Source organism: Gopherus flavomarginatus, chromosome 2, assembly GCF_025201925.1.
Source record: "Gopherus flavomarginatus isolate rGopFla2 chromosome 2, rGopFla2.mat.asm, whole genome shotgun sequence".
Lineage (NCBI taxonomy): Eukaryota > Metazoa > Chordata > Testudines > Testudinidae > Gopherus > Gopherus flavomarginatus.
This window is the reverse complement of record NC_066618.1, coordinates 97430464-97444249: the sequence shown is the minus strand read 5'-3', so window position 1 is coordinate 97444249 and position 13786 is coordinate 97430464. Positions and strand designations below refer to the sequence as shown.

The 13786-nt window shown below is 45.4% G+C and overlaps 2 protein-coding genes across 7 annotated transcripts; one reads left to right on the top strand and one right to left on the bottom strand.

Moving 5' to 3' along the window:
- The first annotated feature begins 3131 nt into the window (after positions 1–3131).
- On the top strand, positions 3132–6845 carry C2H7orf25 (chromosome 2 C7orf25 homolog). 5 transcript variants are annotated; one of them, XM_050937751.1, is made up of 3 exons: positions 3159–3300; positions 4021–4067; positions 5201–6845. In XM_050937751.1, exons 1-3 carry the CDS (start codon positions 3268–3270, stop codon positions 6480–6482), a joined length of 1362 nt encoding a protein of 453 aa, XP_050793708.1. In that variant the 5' UTR covers positions 3159–3267; the 3' UTR covers positions 6483–6845. The 5 variants fall into 5 exon arrangements, with proteins under 5 accessions (XP_050793707.1, XP_050793708.1, XP_050793709.1 ...); XM_050937750.1 differs by lacking the exon at positions 4021–4067 and having other exon boundaries at positions 3132–3300; XM_050937752.1 differs by lacking the exons at positions 3159–3300; positions 4021–4067 and adding an exon at positions 3330–3479.
- Positions 6846–7266: 421 nt separating this feature from the next.
- LOC127043751 (diacylglycerol kinase kappa-like) lies at positions 7267–13574 on the bottom strand. 2 transcript variants are annotated; one of them, XM_050937846.1, is made up of 3 exons: positions 13470–13574; positions 12903–13142; positions 7267–7763 (listed from the first exon to the last, which is right to left on the bottom strand). In XM_050937846.1, the coding sequence occupies exons 1-3, from the start codon at positions 13537–13539 to the stop codon at positions 7711–7713; spliced, it is 363 nt and encodes a 120-aa protein (XP_050793803.1). In that variant the 5' UTR covers positions 13540–13574; the 3' UTR covers positions 7267–7710. The 2 variants fall into 2 exon arrangements, with proteins under 2 accessions (XP_050793803.1, XP_050793804.1); XM_050937847.1 differs by lacking the exon at positions 7267–7763 and adding an exon at positions 11196–11520.
- Between the last annotated feature and the right edge of the window lie 212 nt (positions 13575–13786).

Below are 13786 nucleotides of genomic sequence, written 5' to 3'. Positions count from 1 at the left end.
AATTACATAACACTGTATACATTCTTCAGCTAATTTAACTAAATTATTCATAGCCAAACCAAATAATAGCAATCCAATAATTTCTTTGCCTAAATTTATTTACAAACATTTCGCAGACACCAAGAGCCCTTTTCTTTAGCATTTTTACAAAGTTCAACTGCTGTTTCCTCCAGCAACTACAGAGTTAACTTCTCACTCTCCCTTAAATCACTTGCTTGTCTCCCAACAGCCACTTTTATCAACTTAAATCACCATGCCAAGTAAGTCCTGGGTATTTGAAATCCCCATGCTTACACTTACTGACTCCTTCCTTCCACTACACCCTTAAAGTTTTCCAACCTGCTTTCCAATCTCTCTCTCTGTTGCCTGTCTGCCTGGGCCCGATCCTGCTTTTCTTGCTGAACCGTCCCTTCCATGGGCACCAACTTGTTCCACTACCAGTTTAGCTAGGAGGGTGGGCTTCTTAACTAGCCCCCACCCCTCCTGGTCTTTTCCCTTAAACCTTCTTACTCACAAGACTACCCGAGTCCTCCTTCATGAGGCTTGCCACCTGGACAAAAACGCATAGTCCATTGGCGTTTAACTATTTAATTTCCTCTTGACATTCCTTTTTGAACACCAGGTAAAGGCCATTTACTTAACATATAATCCAAACCGCTTTAGAGGGTTTACCTAGAGACCCACCCATCTGTCTGCTGACACTTAAACAGAAAAAAGAAATTACACAGAGCGCAGAGGGAATTACAGTCTAAGTCAGACTTTCCCACTTCTATACACTGTCCGCTACAGGGGACGGGACAGAAGGATCTCAATTTAACCTCAGAGCTTTCTCGCACTCATGGCTTCCACTCCAAGGAATTACGAACGAGAGGTTCAGTTCCGCCCACACTCCCAACGCCCAAATGTATACAGAGCAGAAAAACAACAGTAACCGGTTAAACAGAACAGAACCAAAACCAAATAGCATTTTCTTATCCTATTAAGGCATACTTTTACTCATGCAATTTTCAACATATAGCACCAACAGTACCAAGCAAAGCAAACACAAAATAACAAGGGTAAAACAAATAGATGGTGTAAATTCTGCAGTGCTCCCCCCTTCTTAATTGCTCACCAAACTGTGACAAATTTCTGTTACCAATCTATCCCTCGTGTCAGGTGATCAGGCTGACACTACAGGATCGCTGGGGGAAGATAAAGAAAACACACCATATGACTGAATTTTAAAGCTTCATTAATAAAATAATAAAACAACAATGGAGAGTGTTGGGAACGCTCCCACATCACTCAGGAAAATATTAATGCCCCAAGCCCGAAGCTCCTTTCATACTTACACAGGTACGTCCCGACTGGCCACTTCTGTGTATAATGTTCAGAGGAGGGGGAGAGGTGGAAGGGAGATTATCCTGTATACAGCTTGTCCAGAATTTCCAACATGCTTCTGCTCTTGGGAGGGCTGTTCTTTTACACCCTGGAATCTCCTGCGGCGTCTCTTTCAGAGATTCCAGTCCAGGTCGGCTGCCTGTGGCTTCTTTTAATCTATCTACAAACTGGTGAAAAGGCTCAGAGGACCCCTGTCTAATACTAGTGAAGGACGACAAGGGCTTGCCAGTTATGGGAACGCGACGAAACGCCCGCATGACGGAAAGTGCGGTGCGTTTGAAAGACTCTGCCGGGAGCACCAATTGCGCATCCACCTCTGCAAACTGCCCCGACCCATAAATTTGTTCAGGAGTGTTCAGTGCAGAGGAGCAAGCCAATGCTGCAGCCCGGAACTCACTGTCCCATACACAGTACTGGGCAGGAGATAAAATCATTCGGAACAGGTGTTTCCAATCTGTTGGCAACATAACATAGACTGTACCCAGCCCCTCAATGAGACCCTCCACATAAGTGGAGCGAAGGCCAGATTGGCGGATCCCGTTATTTAGCTCACTAATAACCTTGAACGGTAACGGGTGATGTGTAGCAACTGTCTCTCTGGCGTCGTTCAAGGCATAAGTAACTGGGTAAAGGGCCGGGAGGTCTCCCTCCCATTCCTCCAATAAGGGGGAGGCATCTATCGCCATTGCCTGCTGAAGAGCGGCTTGCACCGCGCTCTGAGCCGGCGAGGACGAAAGAGAGGGAGGCGACGGCGAATCAAAAAGGGCAGGACTGGGGGCCGTCGCCTGCGCCCGAGGGGCAGGACAGGGGGTTTGAGGTTCCGTGACATAGGATGGAGATGGGGTAGGGGTGGGAGAGGCAAGCGGGGGCGCCTCCTTTCGCAAACGCCCGATTGCCTCTGCACAATGCTGCCACAGCAAAATGTACTGGATGGGTGCTCGCGGTTCTTTTAGGAATCGCTCACCCACAGTCTGCCAATCGGAAACCTCGAGAGATCCTCTCTCGGGGTACCAAGGGCATTTAACCTCTATGACATGGAGTAAATTTTCCACATGTCGCTGCGATGCTGCTGTGTGACCGGTTACCTTGAGTAATTGAACCAGCTCTTTCGCATGAGCCTTCTGTTGCACGGACAAATCCCCCCCCATACTCACAAGGGAGTGCGAAGACGCACTGTGGTGCACCACGGCTCGGCCGGCCGGTGGGTACGGAGGGCTGGTATCACGTCGGGGTCACCAGATGCGGGAAGGAACCAGACACAGACAGCTTGTTTGCTCAAGAAGGCGCGCCGTTAGCCGGCGTGGCAGCCCTTTTATTCTTTCTGGTTACATTGTCAGCATGAATCAGCATGAATCACAGCCTTGTTTACTTGTTTCTTACTGGCGGAGGATTTCCCTTATCTCCCTGCTTCTCACCCGCTGCTTGCAAGCGTGACGTGCTATGTTTTTCATTCTACTCAGGCATGTAGTGCTGTACTTGCCTGGTCTTATGATCAGGGGGGGTAACGGGGGGTTGCAGGGATTAATTATCTGGTGGTTTGCCAGCCAGGATCAATCCCTACAGCTATGGAACAGATATGGGTATGAATGGTAGCAGCAGGATAAATTCTCTGTAATGCACCTTCCCCCCGCCCCTATACCCCCCTAAAGTAAATAAAAAAAACAACGTAAGAAAGAAGGGGTTTCAGCTTCTCGTTACAGTAAAGCCCTAGCCTGGATCGCTAGGTGGCACTGCAGGCGGCTGAGAAGGTGGAGCGTGCGGCGGCCAGGCCGGGTTTCCGCTTAGCTCGCAGCGGAGTAAGGGCCGGAGTGGGCCTTGCTATTGGCTTTCTATGGCTGGGCTTAGGGGAAGCAGCTGCCGTTGCACCGGGGGAAGGAGCGTGGCATGTGCTGCGGGGCTGATGCCCCACTGTCAGGTGTAAGTATTGCACACGCTCGGGCGGGGACGGACTGCAGAGGGAAACCCAGAGACTAACGCCCGGCTGTCAATTAATCCCGGTGAAGGGATTTACCTACATCGAGAGAAAGACTGAGGGTAGCAGCTGGGTCGACATACACCAGTAAACAAGGTTTCCTTACTAGGGACACTCCCTCCATGTAGGGAGACAGGAGCCCAGGCAAAACCCCCTGGGGATCCAAACGCACCTCACTCTGGGTGGGGTAGCTCTTTTCTTAAAGGCAGGTGGAAGAGCACGTTGAGACGGATGGATTTGCCTGTGTGGCCTTTCTCACTGAGCTGTCTAACCTGCTACGTACTTCTAAATGCCCCTTTATAGAGGGAGCCTGCAGCCAGAGAACCCTGCATCAGTGGAGGTTTTGTGCATTGGGTAAAATGACACAGAAAGAATCACCTGAACTCAGGCATGCAAATAAAGCCCGGTGACTCGCTGCTCAGTGCAAATTCCTGGGGCTAGTTACACGCGGTAAGGAGCTGCTGCTGGGTTAGTGGCGGGATGCGGTTTGATGGCCGGGGAAGTGGGTGGGAACCCTGCTCAGCAATAAGCAGGGGGCGAGCCCTGGGAAAGGGCGGGGGGTGCTCCTTGATATGTGAGCAGCAGCCGGGTATTTAAAACATTGTGCCCTGACTTAAGATGGTGGCTTTGCTTCCTCTCTGCCTGCGCCCATGTGATTTCCCTAGGCGGTGTCTGTAGCAAGCAGCTGGAGGCCAGGCCGCAGGAGGGGCAGGTAGGGTGGGGTGAGCACTTCCCTCCCCCAGCCTGTGCTGCGCGCTCCCGTCCTCTGCTCCTGTAGGGGCTGGAGCCGGGGGGAGGGGCAGTGGCACTCTGCAGGGGTTTCCAAGTGGAAGTGGTTGGGGCTCAGTGGGGGTTTGGGTGCTGGGGGAATGGGGAATGGGGCTTGGCGGGGTGGAGGCTTGAGTACAGGGAGCTCACTGGGGGTCTGCTGGCAGGGGGGCTGAGTGCTAGGGGCTCTGGATGCAGGGGTTGAGGTTCATTGAGGTAGGGTTTGGGTATGGAAGGGTAGGGGGGTTCTGAATGTCTGGGGTGAGGCTTGGTGGGGTGTCTGGGTATGGGAGTCTGATGCACAGGGGTTGGGCAGATGGGGAGCAGCTCCTTGCACAGTGACCCCTCCCCCCCAGCTGAAGAGTGCTGGGGGCAGGAAGCAGGGGAGGATGCTGAGCTTTCTGCAGCTGGGGGAGATTTGTGGGGTTGAGTGACACAGCCCCAGCAACTCCTTGTAGGGGAAGAGGAAGTCAGCAGAATTCATGTGCCCCCGCATATTTCTTTGCTTCCCTGCTGAAATATGACTTTCTGACAGGGAAACTGCAAGGGCAGTAACACAACACTCCCTAGCTGCACAGATACATTTTTTTTTAGACATCCGGAGCAGCTGGTGGAGAGGTGAATCACTGCAGGGCTGGGGACACCCCGGCCAGTGGCTCCTACTCTGATGATGTGTAAACTTAGGGAGAGGGTGGAGCCTTAGAGCACAGTGAAGCTTGTATAAATTTGCATGAATACGCTTATATGTGAGAGCTGAGGTTTTTGAGAAGCAGTAAGGGATGCTGGACACTCAAATAGAAGAACCCCAACTCATGGCAGACACCTTTTTAAAGGCCTGGATTTTTTCTGAAAATGCTGAGTACTCATCTGCAGAAAATCAGGCCCCATCAAATCATTAGTCCCTTTTTTTGAAGAGCTTGATCAAGGTGTTATGGTTTCTAATACCCATGCCACATAATATACACAAAATCCAGTGGAAAGCTCTGATGTATGGTATTGGAAAAGCATCTTTCTATATTGTCTTCGTCACTGAATTTGTAGTAATGATCATCTATCTCTTTTGCTTTCATCTGATAGAAATAATGTCACCATGTCTGTGCAATCATTGCTTTGTGAGAGAATCGCTGTTGCTAAAGAATTAATGAAGAGAGCAGAAGCCCTTACCACATCACAGAAAGGAGGTATAGAAGGTGGAGCAAAGCTGTGCACTAAATTGAAGGCCGAGTTGAAATTCTTGCACAGGGTGGAGGCAGGGAAGGTGGCCATTAAGGAGTCCCATCTGCAGAGTACGAATCTCACACATCTCCGAGCTGTAATTGAGTCAGCAGAGAACCTGGAGGAGGTCATCAGTGTCCTTCATGTCTTTGGCTATGAAGACTGCTTTGGAGAAAAGCAAACGCTGATGGTAGATGTTGTTGCAAATGGTGGCCACACTTGGGTGAAAGCAATTGGTCGAAAGGCTGAAGCTCTTCACAATATTTGGCTGGGCCGGGGCCAGTATGGCGACAAAAGCATCATTGAGCAGGCAGAGGACTTCCTGCAAGCGAGCCATCAGCAACCAGTGCAATATAGCAACCCCCATATTATCTTTGCTTTTTATAATAGTGTGTCCAGTCCTATGGCAGAAAGACTGAAAGAGATGGGCATATCCGTGCGGGGAGACGTAGTTGCTGTTAACTCTTTGGCAGAGCGCTTGACTGAAGAGAGACACCTAAGTGCCAGTGAATCTGATGAAGAGAGCCCTGAGCGCCTGCAGGTGACCAGAGTAGACCGGGACAATTTAGTAGCCAGCATTGCTTTTCCTACAGAGATCAAAGTAGATGTGTGCAATAGGGTTAACTTGGACATCACTACTTTAATTACGTATGTCTCTTCCCTTAGCTATGGTGGCTGCTACTTCATTTTTAAGGAGAAAGTGTTAACGGAGCAGGCAGCACAGGAAAGGCGGGAGAGAGTCCTGCCTCAGTTGGAGGCTTTCATGAAGGGCAAGGAGCTGTTTGCTTGTGAATCCGCAGTCAAAGATTTTCAGTCAATCTTAGAAACTCTAGGAGGACCAGGGGAGAAAGATCGAGCCATCTCTCTCATGAAGAGAATTAATATGGTGCCTGACCAGCCATCTGACCGTGCCTTAAGACTAGTGGCTAGTTCAAAAGTCAATAGCCGCTCTCTAGCCATCTTTGGGACAGGAGACACTTTAAGAGCCATCACGATGACTGCAAACAGCGGTTTTGTTAGGGCAGCAGCTAACCAAGGGGTTAAGTTTAGCGTGCTTATCCATCAGCCAAGGGCACTGACTGAAAGCAAAGAGTCTGTTGCCATGCCTTTGCCAAAGAACTGCACAGCCGATAGTGGGCTTTGACTAACCCATCTAATTAATTAGTCATTAAAATAACTGTTTAAACCTGCTGCAGTGGAGGCAGTTCAAGAAATAGAACTCTCAAAACAATACACTTTTTTTTTTTTTCTTTTTTGTGTGCCAGATCCTGATAGGTGTGGTAACTTACCTTCAAATGAAAAATTCAAGAAAAGCAGAAAATCTGTACACCATTCAGAATAGTAATGGATGAAGAAATATAAGTTAAAACACGTACATCCTCTGTATGTGGAATTTTTGTTCTCAATTCAATAGAGTATACAATAATTTATTCATGGGGATAACTGTGTTTCAGTGGAAAATGTTAACTGTGTTCTACCTTATTAAAAAGTTCAATTAGAAACTCAAGCCAAGTGTGCTTCTAGTGTATCTGTGCCCTGTGATGTTTTCATCCCCTTTTGAGGGACTACAATTTTTAAAAAGGATTGTGAAATCACCTCTGCAAAGTGTAAGCAAATAGAATAAGTTAAAGGATCATTTGATTTTTCATTTATTGGATAAAGTGAACTACTAGAAAAACATGCACCATGTTAAACATGTGCAGTATGCTAAGGAATGATTGTAATGTACCAACTGATCATGTGTACAAATGCCAATTCCTTGATCCTCAAAGGTATTTGATTTCAATAGGAGTTAAGTTCCTAAATGCCTTTTGAGCATCTGGGTCTAAGTCTTTCACCTCTTTTGGTTTTAAAAAGTGTATATCTGGATTGTAGTACAGAAGACAGACTTAGGAGTTTTGGCTATAGCTTAACTTCCCAGGAAAAAACAAACTGGAGTTTCATTGGCATTTTCACTTTTTATTAATATGCCAGGGCTTGCGTGCGGGTGCCTCTGACAACCCAATACTGTAGCTGCACTGAAGAAATTCTCCCCTTCTCCTTGTGGGCTGTTTACATTTCCTATATGCTGCTGAAGCAAGGGGCAGAATCTCTCCCAATGTCCCACGGAATGTGATGTTGGTGTTCCAGCAGGCAGAATTCTCTTGTATTGAGCCACCCCGGAACCAATGTCCAAGCAGAGTGCTAAGGAGCACTATATTGCTGAAGGTTCAGAGCCAGATTCTTGGATCCTGCTATATTCCCTTTTGTTATTCAGCAGCCCAAGGGGAATAGAAATCTCTCTTAGGTCCCCTGAGTATGTGTATTTGGGGAGAGATGATGCTGATTTGGAGAAGTAGGGTGGGTAGGTAGGTTGCTGCTGATTACTCATTTCATAAAAGCAGAAACTGTTTCTTTGGTGGGTGATGCCATTGCTGTCCAGACACTGTAAAGCAGAGAATTTAAAAAACTCATTTTATTTAGTCTTCTGTCTTATCGAAAAGAGAACACTGATTAACATTTGAAATGAGTTACATTTATTTAGATGTTTGTCACATCATTGCTGATATGTTTATGATTAGTATTTTGTTCACAGTGGACAATGAAGGAATGCCAGAGTGAAAAATGGGGCACTGAGCAATACATTTTATCAAGATGGCTAGAAAGTATCTGCTGAATATTTTGTACAGTTGTTGGAAAGGTATCTTTTTATCCCTGCCACTTGTAATTCAAATGAAGGGCATTCCTTTGTTTGACTCTCCAAGGGCAATGCTCAATACATTGTTGGAGGTGGAAGAGAAGAGAGGAATCTAGTACTCACTTTACCTTAGAGAAAGAAAGATATGCAGACTACATAGAGGGTGAAAAAACTAGGAAAGCATGTGACTCACAGGTATAGCTATGGTTTCTGGTCAACAGTTTGTCCTCTGTACCTTTGCAGTTAAACCATGTTCAGATCCACCTGTTTTTCCCTCTAATAGCAAGGTAATTCTTGAGGTATAGACAAGGCCAGTGAAATTTGCATATGTTTGTGCTAATTAAATATCTTCTCCCCTAGCTGTAGAGGTTTATGACTGGGTAAGTTAATGTGACTGTGGTTAAGCTGTTTGTTTATGAACATATGTCAAACCTTTGTGTGAATAATTTGAAGACACAAAATCATAAAACAGTTGCCCAAGTAGGTATGTGTCACCTGAGGTTCCTTTGCTCAGAAGGAATGAAGAATATACTCAGTAGAAAGGAGTACAGAATGTTGGATGTGCTAAATAAAGATACCCTACCCTTCTGGTATAATATCCTGCTTCCCTCGAAGATGGTTTAGTATGGTAGATGTGTTTTGGTAAAGCTAAACTGCAGCCTTCTATGAAATGTCCCTGTTCTATAAATAGGGAGTTAGAGAGAGGTCCTTTACATTCCTGTTGTTGAGTATCCCCATTCCTGAAGACAGGAGCAATTTTTCTTTCACTCTCCCCCACTCCCCGCCCCATTATAGAAAGGGCAGCTCAAACCCCATTGAGTTCTCAATAGAACACAGCAGTTCAGACCAGTGGACCAGAACATCCTTTATCTGGCCGGTACCAGAATGTGCAAGAAACCTCACAATATACATGTGTAAAATAAGCAGTGCATGTGGGAAGTTTTTCTCTAACCCCAGTCACACACAGGCGAGCTTGTACAGATGTATGAAGGTTTATCACTCTATTTTGTAATTTCCTGTCTGATATGGGTACGGATGTTCTATATTCTTCAAACAGTCTCACTAAGTTCTTGGCCTCAAATATGTCGTGTCAGTGAGTTGTGCAGCATAATTATTCATTCTGAGTTTAAAAATAAGATCCCTTTATCAGTTTTAAACTTGCTGCTTTTCAGTTCCATTGATTGTATTGTGAGACCTAGTAAACAGGAGTGCACAACTTTCTGCCCTTCATTATTTTGGCCCTGAGAACTGGACTTGCCCCACTTTTTCTCCCCAACCGATTTTGTCACCTCTGAAACACAAATCCCTTCATCTTGGGGAGACATTCACCCCACACAATAAGATAATCATTCAGTCTAAACTGTGCTATGCAGTTTGTTGTTGTAGAGATGGTCTGGCCGACCTTGTGTCATGTGTAAATCTTCTGTTTCCAGGCCTTAGTGTATGGTATCATCACAGGGTGGTTTTATCCATTTCAAAACAAAGCACTTTTCCCAGTATATTTTGTTTCTTTTTTTTAAACACACTCTAATTTTGTTACTGTTTGAATTACTTGCACATTGCCTACCTGCCACCAATTTTCCATCGATCCTATGAATGATACATGAAGAAGGTCCCAGAGGAGCTATAGAAATGCCGCCAGGACATTGAGGTATTTGCATCTTCCAGTCCTTTTATTACTTAATATATATCCATGTTGATTTGATGCCTTAAAAAATGTGATTTGAGGCTGTCACCCCATTTCAACCTGAGCAATTTTCTGGTTTGCTGGTACAACAACAAAAAAAAATTGTCATGGAGTGAAAGCATAGTATTTCAAGGCACACTCTGGAATCTGATATTAGCTATGTTAGGAGCTGAAATACGTTAATACAGAGCACCAAGTATTACTTTCATATCTTCCATCCAAGCATCTCACAGTGATTTACATGTGTATATTTAAAGGCTTGTAACATCCAGGGCAGGATACATAAGTGATAGCATTTCAATTTTACAGCAGAGTCTCGGAGGCATGAAGAGGTTAACATCACTCAGGAAATGAGTTGGTAAAGCTGGCAGTAGGCCCCCCACCGCCCACCTCCTATGCCACAGGGCTGAATTGTCTGACCTAATACTAGCACTCAACCCAACCTAGAAAAGAGCATGAAAACATTTTTTCACTACAAATAAGATTTTCATGAGGCCTGTTAACCCCTAATCTGCTTAGCTAAGAAGTGTTATTGAAACATTCCAAGCTGCCATGTGGAATCTTAATTTCCCCTCCCCCCCCCCATCCCCTGGGAGCACTATAGGTGCATATTGTTTTGTTTGACTGTAAGGTCTCTGAGGGGAGAGCTAGTGTCTTTGTCGTATACAGCATTAAACCTGCTGTCTAATCAACTAATAATAATGCGGGAATCAGTTCCAGCTCATGGTACATACTCAAAGTATTAACGAGGACGCCAAAAGGGTATTTGGATTATATATTTACTCTTGTTCCTGTTTCTAATAACTCTATAACTTCACATCTGAAATCTCTTCCAGGAGTAATTTTCCCTTCTCTATTCCTATCTGTTTTTGTTGATTAACTTGCACATCAGCTGGTAAAATTCCTGATGTTTATTTACCTCTAAGTGTGAAGATACAGGAACAATGAAAACCCCAAAGACAATTTTTCACGTTACCATCACAATTGGCAATAACAGGCACTCTTGCAGGTAGAGTGGTTAAGGAATGAAGGGACAAGGGGAGTAAACTATCTTCTTTAGCCCAGTATTGGTCAGGAAGGTAAAGCAGTGCGAGGAAGTTTATGTTACAGCTGTATAGCAACCAGTCTGTGGATAAACAGAAGGCTCCAAGCCACTGTAACTGCATTACTAGTGCAGGAACAACAGCTAGGGAAAAAAATCCAAACTTTTCATGAGTGAGAATGTGGTGCAGGAAAGTGGATTCAGAGTCACTGCTGGAGCCTGTATGAAGGCTTTCTCATTCACATTCACACCTTACCTGTATCCCAAGATTTGCGCATAGGTTTATGCAGAGATTAACAGTTAGTGGAGTGTTATGAAATATTGTGATGGGAGATAGAAAAATCCACCCCCCCCCCACACACACCCCAAAACTGGCAGTTTCAGCAGAAGACAGGCTGCCATTTGTAACAATAACAATGTATATTATGGTAATATCATTCTATTTTTTTTTATTATTATTTTAGTTAGCACTCACAGGAGATTCAGAGAGACAGCCACTAGTAATGCAGAGGGTAAGGGGGAAAGTTGCTACATTATAACTGGTACATGTCAGCTGTGACCTGTCTAATCTGTCCTAGATAAATTGTAAGTAGGCGTAGATTGGTGGTTTCTTGAAACCCAACCAATTGTTGCTAATTTTCTACAAGTTGCAGCTTCTAAAACTATAGCAAGTTTTATTTTGTCATCCCATCAACTGAAATTTTTCTTCATTGGAGCCAAAGCCAGCAGCAGGGGGTTGGTCATGTCTTCTGTCGGGATTAATTTTGCTATTCATTCTAAAGGCAAAACCAAAGGTATGAATGAGAAAAAGTTCTGCTGATTTATGGAGTATAGAGACCGAGCCCTTAGCCATTCCCCAGTAGGAGTTACGATTGCAGAATTTATAGCCTTGTTCTTCACAAAGTGCTGTATATACAGCACTACTGAAATGGAGCCACCTCTGGGAAAAGGAGATAGGGGAAATGTCCTGTGTTGTATGACCAAGTCAAGTATGTGTATTTCTGAAAAGTACCATGGGGTCTTCAGTAGGCACAAGATTATCCTATGCCCTTAGAGAATCCTACTTAATAAGGTCTCATCTACAATACATCTTTTCTCTAGTAAAATGACTGGTAATCAATTTAGCTGCCTCAGCAGGAGGAAGGGTTGAGTTGGCCTTGCTGGGATTTGAACCTATGGGTCCAGTGAATCTAGGTATTACTTTCTATCGGGGTAGAGAACTCATTTGGTGGTTAGCAGAGAAATTATTGTATCTAATGAAAGATTCAGCATCTTCCTATGTGTTTTTCACCGTAGCCCTGTGTTATGGGGCCTGTCTTAGGGCAAGAGGTAACAGCTCTATTTCACCAACCCAGAGCTGCCAGGTGGCAGGGGGCTTGGAGCTGGTGCTGCTAGTAGAAAGCCAGAGTTCTGATGTCAATAAATCTCATGCTGAGCAGACAGAAGAGGTGTTTACCATGGACACAGGGAGCAAGGGGATATAGGACACAGCAGTTTGCATTACATCACTGATAACTTCCCGGTGCCAAAAGGGCAAGTAGGGGGGAGCTGTCAGTGACATTTCACCTTGAGTGCTTCAGCCTGCAAATCTGTGTATCTACTAGGAATGTGGGACTCATAATTTTTCCCCACTGGCAGCAGGGGTGGAGGCAGTAGTGTAAACTTAGCTCCGGTGGTTTTACCCCCATGTCACCTAGCCAGGTTAGATTGCTCACTAGTAAAACCAGATGGCTTCTGTCTCTGCTGCAGCCTCCAGCTCTGCTCCCCTTACTGAAAGTACACTAGTAGTGGATTCTACTTTTTCTAGCTCAGACAAGACACTAAACTATCTGTCAGTGTTAGAGGAGGGGATGTGGGAATAACAAGGCAGTAGCTCTTATTGGGTAAGACAGAATGAGCAATATGAACAATAATAAAGGAACAGAGAAATCCAAATCAACAATTGTCTGAGCCAACACGTGGAGGGGATCAAAACTTGGCAGAAACATAGGTCACAGAGGGGGAAGCAGTGGCTCCCCAGTGTACTCCTCCTTTTCCCCTGACCCCACTGAAGGCCCTGTTCACATCTGGCCCCACCAGTGCAGCAAAGATGGTGGGGAGTTTGTGGGGAAAAGCAGAAGAGATGATAAAGGGTGAGTAAAAGTCAGAATTCACTTACTGTGAGGTTCTGTGCTTGGCTCTTTGGTTGGTTTTGTGCTGGATTCTTTGGTTGGTTCCACACTCAGCTCTCTGGTGGACTCTGTGCTTGGCTCTCTGTTGCGCTCTGAACTTGGTTCCGCACTGGGGTCTCCGCTTCCTTCCCCGCTGGGCTTTCCAGTAGTCTCCATGCTTGAGTCCGTGCTTGGCTTTATGCTCGGCTCCATGTTTGAGTCCCCAGACAGAGGGGTAGTCAATGCCTCTGGAAAAACAAAATTGTCATGAATGGGTGTCATGGGTGTTCAGCATCTTTGAAAATAAGGCTACTTATCTAGGTGCCTAATATAGATTTAGATGCCTATCTATAAGCAACTAAATTTGAAAACTTTGAGACGCTCCAGTTTGCCCAGAGAAGACAACTGTGGCAGTTGGAGGAGGAAAGGCCAAATTCATCCTTCCATTGAAATTAACAGTGTTTTACCAGAGACTAATTTGGCTCTATGCCACTAAACATAACAAAAATCCTGAGACTGTATTTTCCTTCAGGCCTTGGAACCTATCCTTTGAGTCTATAATGGGTTTGATTTACCTTGTGGTTTTATTGGATCAACTAGAAACACAGCCAGTAGAGCTGAAAGGATCAACATCTTTCTCAGCATGGTTGACTTGGTGCCTTAAGTGAAGTGTCAGGAAGCAAGAGGGAAGTTTCCAGTGGCCAGCTGAAAGGGAGTTCAGGTTCTATTTAAAAGAATCCCCTAGCCTCCGCCCACTTTTGAAGCTTCCCAGAAATAGGTCATTGCAAAATAAAATGTCTGGACAGCATGCTCAGAGTTGGGATTTGGGGTTGTCAAGGGCTGTATCATTCTCATTAATCAGTTCCCGCACACTGCCATGGAGAGAGATGAC

Excerpts from the sequence above, each read along its gene's own strand:
- LOC127043751 (XM_050937846.1), bottom strand. The coding sequence starts at position 13,539 with ATGCTGAGAAAGATGTTGATCCTTTCAGCTCTACTGGCTGTGTTTCTA. Across the intron at positions 13,143-13,469 it reads TGATCCAATAAAACCACAAG|AGGCATTGACTACCCCTCTG; the intron begins GTAAATCAAACC and ends TTGTTTTTCCAG. Across the intron at positions 7,764-12,902 it reads GCCAAGCACAGAACCTCACA|TGTCTGGACAGCAATGGCAT; the intron begins GTAAGTGAATTC and ends TCTGCTTTACAG.
- C2H7orf25 (XM_050937750.1), top strand. The coding sequence starts at position 3,215 with ATGGCTGGGCTTAGGGGAAGCAGCTGCCGTTGCACCGGGGGAAGGAGC. Across the intron at positions 3,301-5,200 it reads CTGATGCCCCACTGTCAGGT|AAATAATGTCACCATGTCTG; the intron begins GTAAGTATTGCA and ends TTCATCTGATAG.